Source organism: Dichotomopilus funicola, assembly GCF_033296635.1.
Source record: "Dichotomopilus funicola strain CBS 141.50 unplaced genomic scaffold C8A04scaffold_46, whole genome shotgun sequence".
NCBI classification, from domain to species: domain Eukaryota; kingdom Fungi; phylum Ascomycota; class Sordariomycetes; order Sordariales; family Chaetomiaceae; genus Dichotomopilus; species Dichotomopilus funicola.
The window spans coordinates 101101-120901 of NW_026944067.1; the positions used below are offsets into that span (position 1 = coordinate 101101).

Below are 19801 nucleotides of genomic sequence, written 5' to 3' on the forward strand. Positions count from 1 at the left end.
AGCTTTGCTGTAACATCAAAGCCGACACACCGCCTGGGTACAGTGATCGGCAGGGTCGGGCAAGGTATTTATAGGTAATCAGCCACCTCAGCGCGAACCCCCCTTCCATCCAATTCTGTTATCCGCCGTTTCCCTTTGTTGGGCTCCTCAATAACCCCTAGTTTGGTTGTTGGTTTTGGAGTTTTACATAGCGCTGCAGTCGGGTCTATTCTTGGTCACAATACCTTCGTTGCTACACAGTATCCATTCTTCCACTTTGTACGGCCCACCGCCCGCCCAACCCTCGGGTCACGCTTGGTCCCTGCGTAACCGATTTCGCCCTTCTTAAGATTGATTTCTGATCTCACCCATCGTTTGTTCTATCTGAGCGCCCGCCCATCTGTCCCGCTTTTAAACTTCAGATACCACGCCGTGTGTTGCGTTCTGCGCGGAGTAGACCATTCTCCCTTGTCTTTCGCCCGTCATCACGTCGTCAATCTTCCCGATCTCGTCACCATGTCCCGATCCGCCGCGCCGACCGGCGCGAAGACACGCCTCATGAGCGAGATGAAGGCACTTCGTAAGGAGAAGTGGATTAATTTCGAGGATGTGAGTGTCTGCCGTCGTTTGCAAGCACCGGAAGTTACGTTTGCCGCCCGAGCCTCCGGCTAACCCAAGTTCCCTCTTCTGTCATAGGACGAGCAAAGCAACATTTTGAAGTGGCGCTTCGCGCTCATGGTCATCAACTCCGACAGTCCGTTCAACGGCGGCTATTTCAAAGCCGAAATGACCTTCACCGACGAGTACCCATACCAGCCGCCCAAGTTCCGCTTCCTACTACCCATTACCCACCCGAACGTCTACCCCGACGGTCAGCTCTGCATTTCGATTCTGCACAAGCCCGGCGAGGATATTACATCGGGCGAGGAAGCGAGCGAGCGTTGGTCTCCGCTACAGGGCGCTGAGAGTGTGCTCCGCTCGGTCCTTCTGCTGCTCGACGACCCCGAGATTAACTCGCCTGCCAACGTTGACGCCGGCGTCATGTACCGCGACCGCCGCGCCGAGTACCATGAGAAGGCGGCTGAGGTGGTGTCCCGCTCCAAGAAAGACGTCCCCGAAGGCTTTGAGATGCCGACGAGCTTCGAGGCTGCCCCCCCGCCAAAGCAAGACAACGATGACGACTTCTGGGCCGGTAGTTCCGACGAAGAGTTTGATTTTGGTGGCAGCGACACTGGTGATGATGAAGAGATGGATTTCGAGGATGAGGATGGGGAGGAGGATGGCGAAGGTGAAGCTAGCGATGAGGACGAGGACGATAAGTGAAAGCTGTGGTGGTGTTGATGGCCTTCACCCTAACATCAACACTCACGCATCGTTCTTCGACTGGCTTTCCCTTATTCCCACTGCTTTTATTTTCCTTTTCGGGTCTCTTTTAAACGGTCGCACTCCACTACAACATGCATAGCGTTGGTGCAGAACCACCAAAGGGGAGGGGGCGTTTTATGGGAGGCGTCTATGGGAGGACAGGCCTTCTGTTCTTTACGCATGCTCATGTCTCCTGGGTTAGATTTACCGCAGGATCTTGGTCATTTGGCTGGGCGGAGGCGACGTGGAGTCAGGTACATATCTCTTTTGCTTTATAGGAACACCGAATATGGGTCCCCAGGACAGCTCATTTTCTTGCTAATCTAGACCCAATGTTGATATCACATTCCACTTTCCGCGGACAAATTCCTAGTAGCAAATATGTAGGACACCGGTCCCCATTCTGGAATTCTGGAATTGACTACTTGCCGTGGGATCACAGGGATCCATTAGTTACGCCTGGACTCCTGCGCTGCCTGTTGTTGAGCTCAGAAGGTGGCCCTTGCGCTGCCGTTAGGCTAGCCAAGCCTGGAGTTCTGGGCATTTTTTTTGGTCTTTGAACCAAGAATTGTACAGTTACCATTTCAACTTGACACCGAGGAATTGAAACACGTCGAGGACAATCCAAAGAGAAATTGGGCACACGTATTCACGCACACAAAGTACCACCACTCTCTCTCTTGTTCCTTTTACTTATCCACAGCACACGCGCCATCTAAAAAGCCATCGTCATGCCCCGCCACAGCAGGTACATGTACTGCCCGGGTACCGGCCACGGGGCCACGGGGCCGCTCCGCTGACCCGCCTGCACTGCACGCGTGGCCTTTAAGGGAACCTCATGCGGGTCCGAACCGCCAAGAACACGGCGGCCCCTCCGAAGAGCTCCCCTCCATCTGCCCGTTACAGCGGCTTCCGATTGCTCCCCGCCTCCCGCCAAAACGTTACCAAACAGCGTTCCTTCCCCACGACTCGAGGCGCTCGAGTTTTCTTCTTTCGTTCTCCCAGATGCCCACCTGACGATCGCTTCGACAAAGCCAACTTTCAGCATTCCCCGACGGTCCAGCCACCGTTGGCGTGGAACTAGCAGCAAGGATGGCGTCCAACGAAGCAACCGCGTTGGATGAACAAGCCCAGATGGTGGAAATGGTAACAGGTTTCGAGAACCGCGCCGTTATCGTGAATGCTCTACGGGAGAACCATGGCAATGTCGATACCGTCGTCAACGAATATCTTGACGATCCCGCTAAGGTCAGTTGTGCTCGTCGTTTTACCCCCCAGCTTTCCTTACTTGGCGGGGTAGTAAAGAGCTTCAAGTTGCAGTTGCGATTGCGGCTGTGGTTACTAACGCGATATGCAGTTCGGGCGCAAGTATGGCTGGGACGAAACCGCATTTTCCGCCGGCCGCGATGGCGACGAGTCGGCTGCCAATAACCCGAATGTTCCCTGTGGGTAATCCCAGTTTCGAGAGAGATGCTATGCGCGTACATATCATTGACGAGGGGTGGTTTACGCAGCTTTTACGATAAACTCGCCGCCCGTACTTTATGGAACCGACCCGAGTTTCTATGGGGGACCTTCGCGGCCCCCGTCGAGAGCCAATAACCGATCGCCGCTGAGTCGTTTAGTCGAGAGTGCCGCAGGCGGCCAGTACACCACTGCGACACCGAGCAACCGCCAGGAGGAAGAAGATCAACTACAGCAAGCCATAAACCTGTCTCTGAATACCTCTGGCGTTCAAAGCCCACATCCTTTTCCTCCACCCCCGCTACCGGTCCCACAGCAATCGGGCGTCATGAATAGCAACGGGGAATCATCCGCCTACTTCGGGCCGGCCAACCGTCCAGACTATGATCAGGACCAGTGGGCCATGGTGCCGTTGGGTAGACAGGACAGTGATTCGGATCCGTCGTTGCGGGCAAGGAAAAGCGGCGCGCCGGTCTTTCTGCGTTGCCGTATTAATTCAGAGTGGGAAAAACACCGCGTTGGAGGGTTGATGATGGTGTTCCACAAAATCCCAGCCGTTCGCAACCTCATACTACGGATAGGAATCACCCCCGACTATGGCTATGGGAACAAGGGCGATTGGTGGCAGGGCGAGCCGATTGGCGTCCCGCTGCAGCCCGAGTCTGACGGATGGGCCGGCAAGATTGTCCCGTCTTGGACGGACGAGATTCACCGTTTGGTAGCCTTCCTGGAATTGTCAGAGAGGGCATACGGGACCGCCGACATTCTTATTCGCGCCAGAACCCCAACGATTAGAGACAGTTGGGACGCGGAAAAGGATTTGTTCGAGAACTTCACTGAGGCTAGTTTGGAAGGACCGGCCGTTCCGAAAATAGAGACCCTCGTCTCTTCGGTCTCGATTTTGATGCTCGACACCCTCGATGAGCAAGGCAACGACCGTTTCGCCCTACTCGATTTACATGTGGTCAAGGACGTCGGACCTCCGCCTGAGAATCTCTACCACGTCCTGGATTCCCTCTTCTTTGCGGAACTGAGACTTGCCAAGGAGGACCCCAGTGCTGTGCGGATGGCTTGGATAACCCAACCCTCGGACATTCTCACGTTTCGCTTCCAGGGAGATGAGGGCTTTCCGAGGCTTCTCGAGATTCCCGAAACCTTTTACATTGACCGGTACCTACAGGAGAACGGCTTGAAGCTCCAGAAGATCCAATTTGAGATGGTGACTCTGTTGAATGCTTACGAGGTCAACGTCGCCAAGGAACGACAACTCGCTCAAACAAACCTCGGCGATGATCGCAGGGCTGTTATGGGCGCCGCGATCCGTCGTCGTCTGGAAAGGGCCTCAAAGTTTAAGCATGACACCTACTGGCGGACACAAGGGCAAACTCCCATTGAAGTGGAAGGCGACTACTACCTGCCAGATCATGTTGGCGAGCTGGCCTTGTTGCCCGAAGAGGCGGAAATTGCGGATATGTGCGAAGCTGAGATCCGAGAGCTTGAGGGCAAGTTGGTTGAGATGGACCGCATCATGAACGGTATGTGAAGAGCCGTTTCCGAACCTAGTACTGCTATGATTGTTGACATATTTTTGGGCGTAGACGCGGTCCTCCCGGAGAGAAGGGCAATTGACGAGGTCAACCTCGCGATGGCAGCGCTTCTCACGGCTCCATCCGCCGACGAAGAGTGGAACCCCAAGCATAAGTACTCTCTTCGTGGAGTAATCCCTGACCCAGATACGGTTTATCTGCGGATGCGCGCACCAATCGACGAAGCCGAGGTGGCCCCTACAAACGATGCCCCAGCAGATGGTGCCCCTGCATGTGGTGCCTCTGGCGATGGTGAAGAGGGGTGGTGGAGGACAACATTCAAGCCGGAGGACAACACGGTTGAGCATACGGTTAGTTCCGTGGCGCTTGCAAAAGTTCTATGTCGAGCCATACTGACTGTTCCTCTAGGCCGTAACCTACGAAGCAGTCCTCCGCGAAGCCTGCGGAACAGGCTGTAAACCTATTGTGGTGTATGCAAATGACAAAGCGATGCAGGAGGAGGACCTACCAATTTCAGACGCCCTCAAAACCTTCATTCGGCTCGACAACCGACACTTTAAACAGGAGGTATCACAAGCTGGCCGACTCGGACACAAGCGGAGCGCCGGCGCGGAGAATGGCTCCCAATCCAAGCGTCTCCAACGCTCTTCTAGCATCGGCTCGATGGATACTAATCACGCCTCAGCGGGCGATCTGGAAGATGACGACATGCGTGACGCCCCTTTCGACACCGACGCCGTGTTCGGCGCGACAGGTGCGCCGCAAGACGATGCCATCCCGGATCTAGTCGATATCCCGCCCCTTTCGGGCACGCTAAACGCTCCGCCGTCGTACGATAACTACGCCGAGGTGGAAGCCGCTAGTGTGTCCCCGGCTTTTGCGCAGGTCTCGCTGGGGGATGCTAATGGCATCAGCAACGCCGGTAGCAGCAACAACGCCGGGAGCAGCCCGTTGCCTAAGGGGGGGCAAGAAATGCAGGAGCGACCGAATTCGCAGCTCTTTGGTCAGCTAGGCAACAACAATACCAGCACTGGTGTTGACGAAGACGAGCCGCTGATCGATCTGAGCGAGCCTATCGATGTGGATCCGAAAGTCCCTGCGGGCGGAGTTTAGGAAACCGCTGACCGAGAGGACGACGATTCGGCCAAGAGCGTGACTATGGAACACCTGTCATTGTTGAGAGAGGCTGATATGGGTGAGGACGAGTCTTTACTCTGAGGAGAGACGAGACACCCTTCAAGAAGTTCACAAGCTTTCGTAACGGTCACCGCTCATGGGGACCGTGGGATTAACGAAAGGCGCAACATCTGACGCGTTGCATTTGGACGACAAGGGAGGGTGGCTCCATGTGGGTTTAGAACGGTTGCTAGGAGTAGGCATTCCGTTTTGTATCATGCATTATTGGCATTCGTTCGGGGAGTCCCTAGAGAAATGATGGCTTCGGAAGGGTTTGAGAGGGGAACTCAGGAGTTGATTTGCAGTGGGGGTTTAGACCGACTCACTCGATTCTCCGTTTGCGGAAAGCATCAAGCATTTCGGAAGGACTAGCACTCCATTGTCTATTTTAGCACATCATCAGGCGCCCAGGTACACATGGACGGATGGCGAAACGGACGGATGATAGATACCCCCAGAACTGCAAGCAAGCGTCATGGGAGCTCGTTCGGGTTTGCAATTGTAACTATTGTATTATTGGTTTGTTTTTGTAATGTCTAGCTATGGTCTATATTGATTTTCCCCGTCCGTCTCGTTGAGTTTTCACCGCACTCAACACGTACATGTACATAACGTATGAAACTCTTAACATGTGTTGCTTCTAGCTTCCCCATATGATTGTTAACCTCGCTTAAGTCTCCCTACTAACAACGCATATATCTACCGAGAAGTCAAGGAAAACCGGGGGTATACCGCCGAACATGTGACGGTTTCCAAAGTATAAAACAATCCGGCAACGACTCAAGAGAAAGCATTTACATATCATCGCACGAGCACGGAATTTCAAGTAGGTTTGAGCTGCTTGCGGCCTAATGTTGCGACTTCACTTACACGACGAGGAACGCATTGTGGGGCATTTCTCTGGTGGTGGGGCAATCTGAAAAGGCGGGGCACGTCGAGACAATGGAAGCTTCCCGCCTATGCTTGCGAAACCTCAGCTACATTACCGCCAGTGCCTTCCTAATTCCTGTTATAACATCCACAAGCCAGCGTGCAGCACATAAATCTCTCCAGGCAAGGAAAACGCACAGCGATACTCGAGCAAACAAACGAGCTCCCGCTCCGACTCGTGGTCGGAGTCAACCCACCCCGAAACCGCCGATCCGAACAGGCACTCTTCGACACCCAACTCTTTAGCCTCAGCACCTTTCCCCCCTCCCTCACGATGTCCGCCTCCAAAATCGAAAAGATCATTGCGCGACTGCAAAAACGCATCGCCGAAGGCGCCTTCGAGGAACAGTACGAAGCGGCACAGGAGACACGTCTCGTCGCGGCGCGCTACACCAAACAGGCCAACTGGGGCGCGGCCGTGGATATCCTGTCGAATGTATCACAGGCGCTGCTGCGCGCGGGTCAGGGCGGTAGTGGAGGCGACTTGGCAATTTTGTTGGTAGAAGTGTACCGGCAGGCAGCACAGAAACCGGATGGCGGGTCGCGTGGAAAGTTGGTGACGTGTTTGCGGTTGTTTGACAGCGAGGAGCCGACGAGGAAGAAGTTTATTAAGGAGATGATTGAGTATGTTCTCTTGTGTTTTGTGAGGCTAGGGGGGGTTGGAGCTATCTACTATAATGGGCACAAGCTAACGGAGTTTGGGGTGATGTAGGTGGTCTAAGAAGTTCGGTGACTATCCCGCGGGCGACCCGGAGCTGCACCATGTGGTTGGCGCGCTCTACGCCGAGGAGCATGAGCCAGAGGAAGCGGAACGACACCTGATTCTGGGTACCAAGGAGTCGGCCGAGGTATTGAGCCGCATGGAGTACGAGTGGTACAAAGAGGACGATTCACACACGGCACCCATATACTGTGCCCGCGCCGTCCTGCCCTACCTGCTCGTCGCCAATGTTCGCGCGGCCAACGCGTCCTACCGTGCCTTCGTCAGTGCCCTAGCGGCGGACAACCAGGGGCTCGCCGTGCAAGACGTGAGCTCGCAGGGCTCCGACGTGCGCATCTTTCCCAGCTTGCCGCTGCTCAACTTCCTGGGCCTGCTCCTTTTGGCGGTTCAGAAGGGAACACCCGACCTTTTCCGACAGCTCAAGACCAAATATGGCTCCAACATAAACGAGTTGGATGGTACGTGGGACACGGCGCTGGAGATGATTGCCGAGATGTATTTTGGGATCCAACGGCCGAGGCAGAGCAACCCATTGTTCGACATGATGGGGAGCTTGTTTGGAGGCGGTGCCCCTGGCGGCGGGCAAAGCCGGCCAACAACACGGCGGGTAGAGGCGCCGCCGGCTGCGGAGGGGCTAGATTGAGCGGATTCGGGCCGTGGTAAGATGGTGAGGCCGAATTTGCCGATTCGAGCCCGGGGGTGTTTTGTCAAGCCGAGATAAGACTCAATGAATGCCTAAGAAAGAAAAACACTCTCACACTGCCCATCACCGATGTTGCTGCCGTCTCCGTGCTAGCTCATACAGCCAGTTGTCCTCGTCAAGCTCGGCCACCTTGGCTCTCAGGCTCGCCTTGACTGCCTCAACAAGCTCTGCTAGTGACAATAGTTGGCCTCAGTTCGACAAATACGGGGGGAACAATCCCACCACAACAGGGCGGGTTGCTCGTGGATAGTCTTAGGAGGAGAATAGCCGTTCAAGAGAGAAGAGACATACCCTCATGCTCAACCGGCAGACCATGCTGCTGCCCCATCCCAATCTGATGCTGCTTCACAGCCTCGGCCAGGCGCTGCCGCTCCATCTCGTCCTCGTGCTGTGCCTCCAACGCTTCCAACTGCTGCGGGTCGTCGTCCACCATAGGCGTCGGTGGGTCCTCAAGCTCAATCTCCCCGTTGTGGTCGCGCACTACAATGTCATCCTCGTCGTTGCGATGCGCGAAGGGAGAGGGGCTGCCCCTGGAATCGGACAGGGGTTGAAATTGGCTGTTGTGTTGCTGGAGATGGTGATGGTTATGGAATACGTTTTGTTGGTGGAGGTGGTGGTCTCTATGTGATGCTGATGCTGCGGTTGCTGCTGCTGCGGCTTCGGTGTCCATGTGCATGTCATCCGATGGGGCGGCAGAGGGGATTGCTGGGACCCGGCGCGTGGCATGGCTTTGGAAGAGGTTCCGGCGCACACTGACGCTGGAGGGTACCCCGTTGCGCGCCTTGCTGATGCCGGCGCCGACGGCGCGGGGAGCGGGCGCGTGTCTTTCGGCCATGGTTGAGCTAATAGATGCTAGGCTATTTATAGGCTTGGCGGCGTGTTGAGATTGGAGGAACTGGATTGGAGTGTTTTGAAGATGTAAATGGGGAAGATTGGTGAAAATAAACAGTGAACGCAGCTCATGGGATGAGCGACTCTGGTTGGCGGGGTAAATGTGTTCTAAGGGTTAGGGTTGGCTACACGAACTCACGTGCCAGGCGGAAGCTCTCAGGAGAAGTTGGAGGGGGGCGACAGAGCGAATGAAGGAGCCAGATATTCATAATTTTACATGGAACCAAGTGGGAAGTCATTAGCTTTTATTTCAGCTTTGTCCCGCCGCATCGACTAGAAGGGGCAGCATCGCGTGGTGGTTGCAAGGTACGTACCCTGCCCCATTAAACAGTCGCGTCACAAAGTGGGGCGGGTCACGTAACATGGGCCAGGAGCGCGTTCGGTCGTGAATTTCGAAGCTCTTGTATGGGACAGGCCAACTTCAGTTCCCCTTCCTTTTGCAGCTTCAACATCCAAACCCGGCATGTAATGGACCGCATCCCTCAACTTACGAGTTAATAACTTAACGAATTGAAACCCATCACAATTCTACACTTCCGCGTCACGGTTTACTACATTTACTTACTACCCCGCTGTGCATACCTGGATCTTCCATAATGCCGTCTGCGACGCTCCCCCAGAAGCGGGTGTTCGGCGAGGCATCGAGTGCCCGCCGCAACATCGCCAACACGCCGGTCTCTGCCAAGAAGCGACGTCTCGACGAACCCTCTTCCTCACCTGCCCCGCAGTTCCGGAGCTCCCGGAATGACGGAAAGGGAAAACTGGCTTCGAGCCAGCAAAAGAGCGCTTTCGAGACCGAGGTCCTCGAGCGAATGAGCCAGGACATCTCCGACCTGAAACAGAACAACACAGAGAAGGACCAGATGTGGGAGCGCCCACCACTTCCCAGTGACTATAACCCAGAGAAGAACAGCCTGTGCTTCCAGGCCATCGAAGCCGAAGAGGGTTTCACAAATGGCGGCCTCCCAGCCATCAAGCTTTTTGGCGTGACAGACCATGGCAACTCGGTGCTGCTCCTCGTCAAGGACTTCAAGCACTACCTTTATGTTGCTGCGCCTGTGTCATTTACTCCCGAAGACTGCGCTCCTTTCCAGGCCTTTCTCGAAACACAGCTTGCCACGCATGGACGCGTGATCGACTCCGTCTCGCTCACCATGCGAGAAAACATCTACGGCTTTCAGGGAAACACCCAGAATCCATTCATCAAGATCAGCGTCACCGATCACAGGTCAATTAACAGGGTCCGCACGGCAATAGAGGGCGGCGATGCCAACTACAAGAAGCTATGGAAGAGCTTCGACGGGACCATCATGACCTACGACAACATCCAATACTTACTCCGATTTATGGTTGACTGTTCCGTACGTCAACACCTCACCCGCCCTTAACCCAGGGGGGAACGAAGCACCTGAACACGGACAATTGCGCTGACTTAGAGATATGAATAGATTGCCGGCATGGGCTGGGTCGAAGCCCCGGCGGGCCAGTACATGATTGCGAGCAGCAAGCAGTCCAACTGCCAAATCGAAGCCGAAATGAGCTACCGACACCTGATCTCCCACAAACCGGTCGGCGAGTGGTCCAAGATGGCGCCCCTGAGGATTCTCTCCTTCGATATCGAGTGCGCCGGCCGCAAGGGCATCTTCCCCAAAGCCAACCACGACTCCGTGATCCAGATCGCAAACGTCGTGACCAAATATGGAGACAAAAAGCCGTTTGTCAGGAACGTATTCTGTCTAGATACCACAAGCCCCATCGTTGCCACCCAAGTCATATCGTTCGACAAGGAACAGGACATGCTTTCCGGTTGGAGGGATTTTCTGGAAAAGGTCGACCCCGACATCATCACTGGTTACAACATTGCCAACTTTGATTTCCCATACCTCCTTGAACGTGCCGAGCATCTCAAGGTGTCGGGGTTTGAGTACTGGTCCCGTACTCGCCGTACCAAATCATACTCCAAGGACTCCAATTTCTCCAGCAAACAGATGGGCAACCGCGACACCAAGACCACCCTCATCAGCGGGCGTCTCCAGCTCGATCTTTTGCAGCTCATTCAGCGTGACCATCAACTGCGCAGCTACACACTGAACTCAGTATCTTTCCACTTCCTCGGGGAGCAAAAGGAAGACGTTCACCACTCCATGATCACGGAGCTTTTTGAGGGCACGCCAGAGTCGAGACGCAGACTAGCAGTGTACTGTCTCAAGGATGCCTACCTCCCCCAGCGGCTCATGGAGAAGCTGTCTTGTCTCGAAAACTACACCGAAATGGCGAGAGTCACGGGTGTCCCGTTCAACTTCCTACTTGCCAGGGGTCAGCAGGTCAAGTTCTTGAGTCAGCTGTACCGTAAAGCCCTGGAGCAAAAGCTAGTGATTCCCAACATGCAGATGGAGTCTTCCGAAGAACAATACGAGGGCGCCACCGTTATCGAGCCTATCAGGAACTATTACGACGTGCCCATCGCCACCTTGGATTTTGCTTCTCTGTACCCGAGTATCATGCAGGCCCACAACCTGTGCTATACCACTCTCATCAAGAAGCGAGACATTGAGCGGTACAATCTCGTGAAGGACGAGGACTACATTGTCACCCCATGTGGAGACATGTTTGTCACGTCCAAGAAGCGGAAGGGTTTACTGGCTCAGATTTTAGAAGAACTTCTCTCGGCCAGAAAGCAGGCCAAGCGAGAGCTCGCCGCTGAGACGGATCCTTTCAAGAAGGCCGTGCTGAACGGTCGGCAGCTGGCGTTGAAGATCAGTGCCAACTCCGTCTACGGGTTGACCGGTGCAACAAACGGCGGCAAGCTCCCCTGTTTGGAGATTGCCAGCAGCACAACCAGTTTCGGCCGTCAAATGATCGAGAAGACGAAGCAGGAGGTGGAGAAGCGGTACACGATTGCCAACGGGTACTCCCACGATGCCCAGGTCATTTACGGCGACACAGATTCCGTCATGGTCAAGTTCGGCACTACCGATCTCGCAGAAGCCATGAAGCTTGGCGAAGACGCTTCCCAGTTTGTCTCGAGCAAGTTCGTCAAGCCTATCAAGCTCGAATTCGAAAAGGTCTACTTTCCCTACCTGCTCATCAACAAGAAGCGCTACGCCGGTTTGTACTGGACAAAACCGGAGAAGCACGACAAGATGGACACCAAGGGTATCGAGACCGTCCGTCGTGATAACTGCCTGTTGGTGCAAACCGTCATTGAGAAGGTCCTGAGGATGATTCTCATCGACCGAGACGTCGTTGGGGCTCAAGAGTACGATATTTCTCCCGTCCACCCTAACCCCCCCTTTCCTCGCATCAGAATCGAATTTCGTTGCTAACCCGTCACCCCAGATACGTCAAAGACACAATCGCCGACCTCCTCCAAAACAAAGTCGACATGTCCAAACTAGTCATCACCAAAGCCCTAACCAAAGACGACTACGCCGCCAAGCAAGCCCACGTTGAGCTCGCACAGCGAATGCGAAAACGCGACCCCGGGTCCGCCCCCGGCCTCGGCGACCGCGTAGCCTACGTCATGGTCAAAGGCGCGGCCGGATCCAAAAACTTCGAAAACTCCGAAGACCCCATGTACGTCCTCGAGCACAACGTGCCCATCGACACCAAATACTACCTCGAAAACCAACTCGCCAAGCCCCTCGGCCGCATCTTCGAACCCATCCTCGGCAGCGACACCAAAGTCCGCTCCCTACTCTCTGGCGCGCACACCCGCTCCATCGCCGTCGCTGCGCCGACCGTCGGCGGACTGATGAAATTCGCGAAGAAGACGCAGACTTGCATGGGCTGCAAGAAGCCGCTGACGGGCAAAGAGGAGAGCCAGGGGGCGGTGTGTGCCGACGACGCGCCGCGGGTTGGGGAATTGTACAAGAAGACGCTGGATAAGGTGTCGGAGTTGGAGGTGCGGTTTGGGCGGTTGTGGACGCAGTGTCAGCGGTGTCAGGGGAGTATGCATTGCGAGGTGATTTGTAGTAGTAAGGATTGTCCGATCTTTTATATGCGGATGAAGGCGAAGAAGGATTTGGAGGATGGGAATAAGGAACTGGGTCGGTTTGATTTTGATAAGGCTGCTATTTGGTAGGAGATGAGGTTCGGGTCGTGACGGAGAGGAATGGCTGGGTAAGGTGGTACGAGGTCGATAATATTTTCATGACTATGGCTGTTTTATTTAACCATGTGTGGAGATGGGAGAAGGAAAGGCGTTTTGGAGGAGGAACAGGAACTTGTCATAGGACATATAAGTCATAGGACATATAAGTCATGGCTTGGAACGGTTGGGCTTTGTTAAAGTTATTTCTGGCTCGCGATAATTTGACTGTTGCATTTTTCTGTCTCTTGATTCACGCTAATGAAGCATGTTGTTTCCCTATTGTGATGTGTCGTATCCTTCACGATGCCCGAGATAACCCAATGCGAAGTACAAAATTACATGGAAAACAAGGGATGTTCACTTCAGGTAGCAAGGTTTACAAAGCAGTGGGGGTTATCATTCTCCCTAGCTAAACTAAACAGACACACTGCCTATCCTATCCGTTGGTCCGGCCAACGCCCTCGCGGTTCCCATCCAAGTCCTGAGACTGCCGGTGTCTTCTGCGTAGGTCCCGAAAATAATCAAGTATACTGCTGACATACGAGTAGGGAATCAGAAGAAAAACGCCTAGATATCCAAGCCAGATTTATACCCCAAAATTCGCCTTCCAAAAAAGAGCCAAAAGAGAACCCAGAGGTATCAGTTATATCCCAACCCAAACTCCTCCCTGTCCATATACCCACTCAGCCATCATACATGCCTCGCTCGACATTCCTCATCATACACATTCCGATTCAGAAATCAAATCAATAAAGCAATTCCCCCCCATGCACCATCGCCTTGAACCGATCATCCGGCTCAACAAACTCATAACTCTCCCCCCTGGTCACCCGATCAACCTCCTCCCGCACAAACGGGTACACATCCTTCCACGCATTACGGCCCATCCACCCATCCAAGTGGCCATACCCGGGCACCACACGACGGCTGTAATCACCGTCCTCGAACGCATCACTCAAGATCTCGTAGGTGCGCTCGGTGGCCTCGGGGGACAGCACGGCGTTGTCACGGCCGACAAACATCATGATGGGGATGCCGCGGAGGCGCTTGACATTCTCGGGCGTGTCGAGCGGGTCGTATAGCGGCGCGTTGGACATGACGTGGCCGTCGAAGCCCATCTTCATGAGCAGGTTGAGTTGGGTCATGTTGACGCCGCCGAAGAAGCGGTCGATTTGTCGGTGGGTGGCCTCGTTGAGGTTGTTGTGGTTCCAGCAGCGGCCGAAAACGAGCGAGGTGCGGTGGCAGGCCGCGTTGTTGCACATCTCGCGGCGGGCTTGTGGGTACAGGCGCAGGACCTGGTTGAGGGCCTTTTGCACGAGGGTATCGGAGGTCGAGGTGCTGCACGAGAACCAACTACCCGCGAACATGTTGTACAGCTTGTCCATGGGCACGGGTCCGGCCATGACCTTTGCCATGTTGGTCGGGCCCCAGACGGGGTTCATGAAGACCTGCGAGCAGGTGATGCCCAGGATCCAGTCGGTCGGGATGGTGCCGTCGAGCAGGCCCGAGGAGAAGGCGACGCTGCCCATGCAGTGGGCGATGGTGTAGATCTTGTGGGGGCCGTAGTCCTTGCGGATGCGCTCAAGGCAGGCGCGCAGGTCGAGGCGGGCATCAAAGGTGGTCCAGTTGCTACCCGCGATCATCAGCTGGCTGATGCGGTGGACGGTGACGAAGACGCGGTAGCCGGCGCGGGTCAGGTAGTTGACCGCGTTGTAGGGGATGGTGGGCAGGGCAAAGATCTGGTGGTCAACAGAGGCGCCGGGGATCATGAACAGGTTGCGGATGTTGGCCGGATCGTTGCCAGGTACGTGGGTGGGTTCCCACATGTGCATGCGCGAAGACACGCCGTCGGAGGCGACGATGTCGAAGCTCTGGCTGGGCGGGGTGTTGTTGATGAAGCCGCTGAAGGTCTTGGTCGGGTACTGCAGCGGCGTCAAGGGCGACAAGAACAGCGACAGCGACTTGCGTGTGAAGTAGGTCAGGAAGCTAGCGGCGCTGACTGCCTTGCGCACAAGGTTGCTGCCCGTGGGCGCCATCGTGCTGATCTGCGACATGAAGTCGGCGGGCTGGATGTGCATCATGCCCTTGGCCAGCACCCGGCCGCGGCGCCAGGCCTCCTCGTCGTCCAGGTCGGCGCACATGCCCGGCACATGCTCGCTGACGGTCACGTACAGCGTGCTGGTGGCCCGCCAGAACTGGAACGGGGCCAGCGCCACTGACGAGTCGACGACCTTGTAGCCGTGGAAGTGCAGCCGCCGGCCGTTGACGCCCGTCATGTCGAAGTCGTACGTCAGGTTGCGCGTGCCGGGCGCCTTGTTGTTGAGGATGAACAAGTTGAACTCGCCGCGCTGCACCATGAAGGGCGAGCCCGGGATGGAGGGGCATACAAACGTGCCTGTCAACATACCACGGTGCTGCGAATGATTGACCATCTCGTCTGTGTCAAACGCCTGCACGCTCAGGAAGAAGCGCGCGCTCTCGCACAGTGACTTGGCCACGCGGTGCGCCAGCTCGTACGTCTCCTGCGTGTCCTCGACCAGGCCGTCGTCGTAGTGGACAAACCCGGACATGACCTCGGTGAACCCGAACCCGGCCGCGCTGAGGTCGCGCGCCTTGCGGATCACCGTGTTGGCGACCGTGATGCTCTCCTGCTCCTCGAACGCCTTCACCTTGTCTCGCCGGTGGCGTGGGTGCTGACGTCGGGGTGCGTGCTGCGGCTCGCCCAGCAGGTCGATGTTCTCGTTTCTGTCTTGGCAGATGGTGAGCCCCTGCGACGCCGCGTACGCCTCGACGGACCGCTCAGCCAGAGCCGTGATGGTCGCAAACGGGTTGGCACCGAGGGCTGTTGGGATCACCGAACCGTCCGTCACAATCAGGCCCGGGTAGACCTCTTTGCCCCGGCCGGTGAACACCTGGCCGACGTGGTTGGTGACACCGGTCCGGCCCGTGTTGTCGCGTGCCATGCATGCTCCACTGGTCTCACGGTTAGCTAACGTCCGTACGACTTGCGATCCGAACCGATAAATGACGGTAGTGGGACGTTACATACCCAACGGGGTGCACCGTGATCTCCTGGCCCAGAAGCGCAGCAAAGGGGCTTTGCACCATGGTTCCTCCCACCAGCTCAGTTGCCCGCTCGAGCAGCTTGTTGACCTTCTTGACATGGTTGCTGCGGGAAACGCCGAGGAACTCCAGCATCGGCTTGTCATCCTTGAGCGACAGGACGGCATGGTTGGCTACACAGTCACACAGTGTTAGCTATATCTGATCCAAACTCCCGGTAATATGTCTTTGGAAAATACTCACTGTCGTGCGACATGACAAGATACACCTGCGTCCGCTCGACCGCACCGTTCTTGAAGTACGGCCCCAGGAACCGGCTGCCGTACCGCGCGAGGGCGGCCTGCGTCCTCTCAACGATAGTGTCGTTCTTAGGAGCCTTCTTGCCCGGCATGAGGTCAAGCATGGCCTGGAAGAGTGGCGTCAGGGCGTGTGGAACGGCCCCTTCCTCGAGCACAAAGCCGTCTAGGTGGTTTACATTGCCCTCGCGGCAGTCAATGACGCTAGTGATGGTTGGGCCGATGGGGTTGTACGGCGACGGGTTCTCCCGCCCGATGGCGTTCGCGGTCTCGTCGGTGTTGTACCTATGTGAATTGTTAGCACTGCTTGTGGGGGAAAGAAAAGAAAAAAAGCACTCACCCAAACGCCAACATGTCCCCATTCCCACTCATGTTGTGCCCGACCAAGTCACTCATATCCAGACCCATCGCCTTGCTCCGGAGCAGAATCTCCGTCGACGCAATGGCGCCAGCACCGAGAAATACAGCCTTCTTCGCATGCACCCACATAAGGTCGCCATGCAAGTTGGCCTTGAAGAGGCCCCTATTTCGGCCATGCCAGGCAAAGAAGACGCGGTAGCCGTCATCCTTCTCCGCCTTCTCAATGTACCGCACCTCGCACTCGCAGAACAGCTCGGCGCCCCAGTTCCAGGCGTCGGCCACGTATGTGACCAGCGTCGAGTTCTTGGACCCGTCGTTGACGCCCGTGCTGTCCTGACCCGTGAGCGACGAGGGGGACATCTCAACGCCCATGCTGTTAGGTCCGTTGATGAACCTCGTTGTCTGCCGTACCCGCTTGAACTTGTCGCCTAGACCCATGAGCTCAGCCTGCTTCTGGAGTAGCTTGGCCTTGGGTAGCTCGGGCCACTCGGCCGGGTACTCCTGCGGGTCGAGGACCTCGGCCGCCTTTTCGTAGTCTGGAAGGTGTTATTAGCACGCCATGTTCTCACAGGGGTTATTACGGTACAACCAACACTTATCCAAGGCATCGACATCCTCCCGGATCTCAGGCGGCCACGCCTTCATCGCCAAAGTCTCCTTGTCCGCCTCCATGAACACATTGGCGTTGATCAGGCTTGTGCCTCCGAGTCCTGTGCGCCATCGTGTCAGTACTTTCACAACATCACCCCCAACTTCCGACCCCTGACTCGTTTGCCGAAAGGGGATCAACACAGAACAAGAGGAAATAAAAAACAACTCACCATTCCCCACCAACGCACTCTGCCCCCTCCCTAGCACCAAGTGAAACATCCCCGTAGGGTCTCCGCCTTCCACCCCAATCCCTTTTAGACTCCCCGGCGCTAGGTTGCCCGAGCAATGGAGCTCCTTCACCGCATCAATCGCCCCCGACGGGTACTCCCCAGGCCACTTCTCCTTGCCCCGCTCCAGGAGACACACCGACTCGCCTGTGCGCGCCATGCGCGAAGCTGCCACACCACCACCATACCCAGATCCAATGACCACCACGTCGTACGAGCCGCGCAGTAGCTCCACGGGCTTGGAGAGCCGCGGGAAAGCGGCGTCTTCGCGGCCATCGCTATAGAGGCGTCGAGGCTTGGGGTGATGCTGGTGTTGGTGGCCGCCATCTACGGAGGGTGATGGGGCTCGCTCGGCGCTGTGGGACCGGATTGGGTGTTTTGTGGTGTGGTCGTGATCCTGGTGAGCGGTATCACTGCTCGAGTCTTGGAAAGAGATCGTAGGCTGGCCGGCGGAATCTGGCCGGCGGGCGGGGCTGGAGAAGCTACTAGAGGAGACACTCGGGTCTGGCGATACTGGGCGGGCTCCTGGGAAGGTGTTGCGGGGACCGTTCATGATGCCCATCGCATTGTTACCGCTCGGGTCTGGGGTGAGGGGTGGCGAGAGCAGATCGTCGACTTGCAACGACCCGGTCCGCGGCCGGTGAGACGAAGACGAAGACTTGTCCATGCTCATTAGTCTGAATGGCTAGTGGTTATGCCTGTTCGGCGACGCGATCAACACCAGACGCGTCCCCGGTATGCCGACAAGAAGTTGCTTGAGCAAGTAAAGGTGTATTAACTAATAGGTTATGTTTTGTCTAATATGGTCGAGTTCAGCTGGGAAAAGGCGAATAGGGGTCGGGTCGGACGGAGCAATTTCAGGGACTTCGTCCAGTGGGTTTGCAAGCTAGGGCTGGGAGGGCATCTCGAGTATATATCAGTCCCAGAGCCTTCACCCACCTCACCCCTCCCTTCCATCATAGCCTGACCATTCTAGACTAGTGTCTGTCGTGGAAGCGTTGGTGGTGGAGGGGGACCGGCTCCGTACTGTGCAAAGTCAGCAAAAAAACACGGCACAGGCAGGTAGGTTCCTCTCATGGGCACAACATCAGGTCTTCGCTCCAGCACACCGAGAAAGGGTTAGTCACCCCCCTTTACCTCCATCCCCGACCAGGGCGCAGGCCCCAGCCCGCCCCCATTTGGTTGGGCAAATATTAAAGATGGACGGCAATTGGGGCTGCCATTGGCCAAAATACCGCGGCCAGGTTCTTGTCCGCGCTGCCGCAAGGAGGTTGTATCCAGATGGGGTATCGGGGCATGGCAGTGGAGCACCCATCAGCGTGGTTCCGCCAGGCCACAGCTTTTGGGACCACAGCCACGAGTAACCCCTGCTTCCCGCGTCTCCCGCAACCCACGCTCGACCACTCTTGAGCCCTGGGCGACCATCGAGATGGACCTTTTTCAAATGAGCGTTCTTCAGAACCTGACAATCATCGCGCAAAAACCGTTGCTGCCTTGTGGCGTCCACTCGGCTCATCTCTACACTAGCGTCGTGGACAGCGACCTCAATGGTGCAGTGCCATTGTCCCGTGGGTCCCTCTGGTCCGCTGAGACCGTGGTATTTCAGAGGGGCCGAAAGTCAACGGGGGCACGCAAGCGCTGGCGTCTGATGAGACGAACCGCCCGGCCGATGTCTCGCATGCGATCGACAGGTTTTTCTCCAAGGAAAGCGGGCGACAGGCCGCGAGGCTGCGTCGAAGAGGGCACAGCAAGGTGAGCAGGGAAGGAGAAAGTTACTCGGTCGTTGACTCGTTGTCGAGTTCGCGGTTGTGAGATGCCCCGACCTGCCGGGCTCGAGCCGGGTAAAAGTCCCTTTTCGTCCTCAGTTGACCGGGGTCAATTGCGGGAGGATTGTGCGATTGGATGGTTTGCGAACGCTGTCCCTGGCCTGTGATACGTCGCTGGTGTCGCAGTACCGAGAACCAACTGAACGCAGCAGCGTATTGAAAAGGTCGCCCCCAACGCGTCCCTCTCAGTTTCCAAAGCTGCAGCAAGAGGTGGCTGAGAGGGCCGATCGTGACTGGATAATGGGTGATTGGCTCTGCGAAGAGTGAGAAGTTCAAACCGAGAGTTTACGCTACAACCTTGTGCCTCACCGGCGCTGGCTCGTCAACCCTCGGCTACCCCCAGTCTCTTCAGCCCTGTGCCCGACTTCCCGTCAGCCCCCGGACCCCCGGTAACTTGGCCCAGTGATCCAATCGTCCGACATGCCGCAAGGGGATCGCGAACTGCAGGGTGGACGTCTCCCGGCGCCGTGTCCGAACCTTCTTCACAGTGCCCCATGCGGTGGGTCCCG

The 19801-nt window shown here is 56.3% G+C and overlaps 6 protein-coding genes across 6 annotated transcripts; 4 read left to right on the forward strand and 2 right to left on the reverse strand.

Moving 5' to 3' along the window:
* Positions 1–495: 495 nt before the first annotated feature.
* Positions 496–1302, forward strand: C8A04DRAFT_30081 (ubiquitin-conjugating enzyme/RWD-like protein; the record flags this gene model as incomplete). The annotated part of the gene is made up of 2 exons (XM_062781246.1): positions 496–588; positions 676–1302. The coding sequence occupies 2 exons, from the start codon at positions 496–498 to the stop codon at positions 1300–1302; spliced, it is 720 nt and encodes a 239-aa protein (XP_062635658.1).
* A 1134-nt stretch (positions 1303–2436) lies between these two features.
* On the forward strand, positions 2437–5468 carry C8A04DRAFT_38394 (uncharacterized protein; the record flags this gene model as incomplete). Its single annotated transcript, XM_062784221.1, has 6 exons — positions 2437–2592; positions 2702–2789; positions 2859–3769; positions 3953–4343; positions 4407–4705; positions 4764–5468. 6 exons carry the CDS (start codon positions 2437–2439, stop codon positions 5466–5468), a joined length of 2550 nt encoding a protein of 849 aa, XP_062635659.1.
* A 1267-nt stretch (positions 5469–6735) lies between these two features.
* On the forward strand, positions 6736–7825 carry C8A04DRAFT_30083 (uncharacterized protein; the record flags this gene model as incomplete). Its single annotated transcript, XM_062781247.1, has 2 exons — positions 6736–7085; positions 7174–7825. 2 exons carry the CDS (start codon positions 6736–6738, stop codon positions 7823–7825), a joined length of 1002 nt encoding a protein of 333 aa, XP_062635660.1.
* Positions 7826–7948: 123 nt separating this feature from the next.
* C8A04DRAFT_30084 (uncharacterized protein) lies at positions 7949–8720 on the reverse strand (the record flags this gene model as incomplete). Its single annotated transcript, XM_062781248.1, has 2 exons — positions 7949–8055; positions 8177–8720. 2 exons carry the CDS (start codon positions 8718–8720, stop codon positions 7949–7951), a joined length of 651 nt encoding a protein of 216 aa, XP_062635661.1.
* Positions 8721–9372: 652 nt separating this feature from the next.
* C8A04DRAFT_13380 (DNA polymerase family B-domain-containing protein) lies at positions 9373–12860 on the forward strand (the record flags this gene model as incomplete). Its single annotated transcript, XM_062777684.1, has 3 exons — positions 9373–10137; positions 10225–12035; positions 12116–12860. 3 exons carry the CDS (start codon positions 9373–9375, stop codon positions 12858–12860), a joined length of 3321 nt encoding a protein of 1106 aa, XP_062635662.1.
* Positions 12861–13615: 755 nt separating this feature from the next.
* C8A04DRAFT_38397 (cholesterol oxidase) lies at positions 13616–18133 on the reverse strand (the record flags this gene model as incomplete). The annotated part of the gene is made up of 6 exons (XM_062784222.1): positions 13616–15842; positions 15919–16105; positions 16176–16513; positions 16569–17124; positions 17182–17298; positions 17410–18133. 6 exons carry the CDS (start codon positions 18131–18133, stop codon positions 13616–13618), a joined length of 4149 nt encoding a protein of 1382 aa, XP_062635663.1.
* Positions 18134–19801: the final 1668 nt, after the last annotated feature.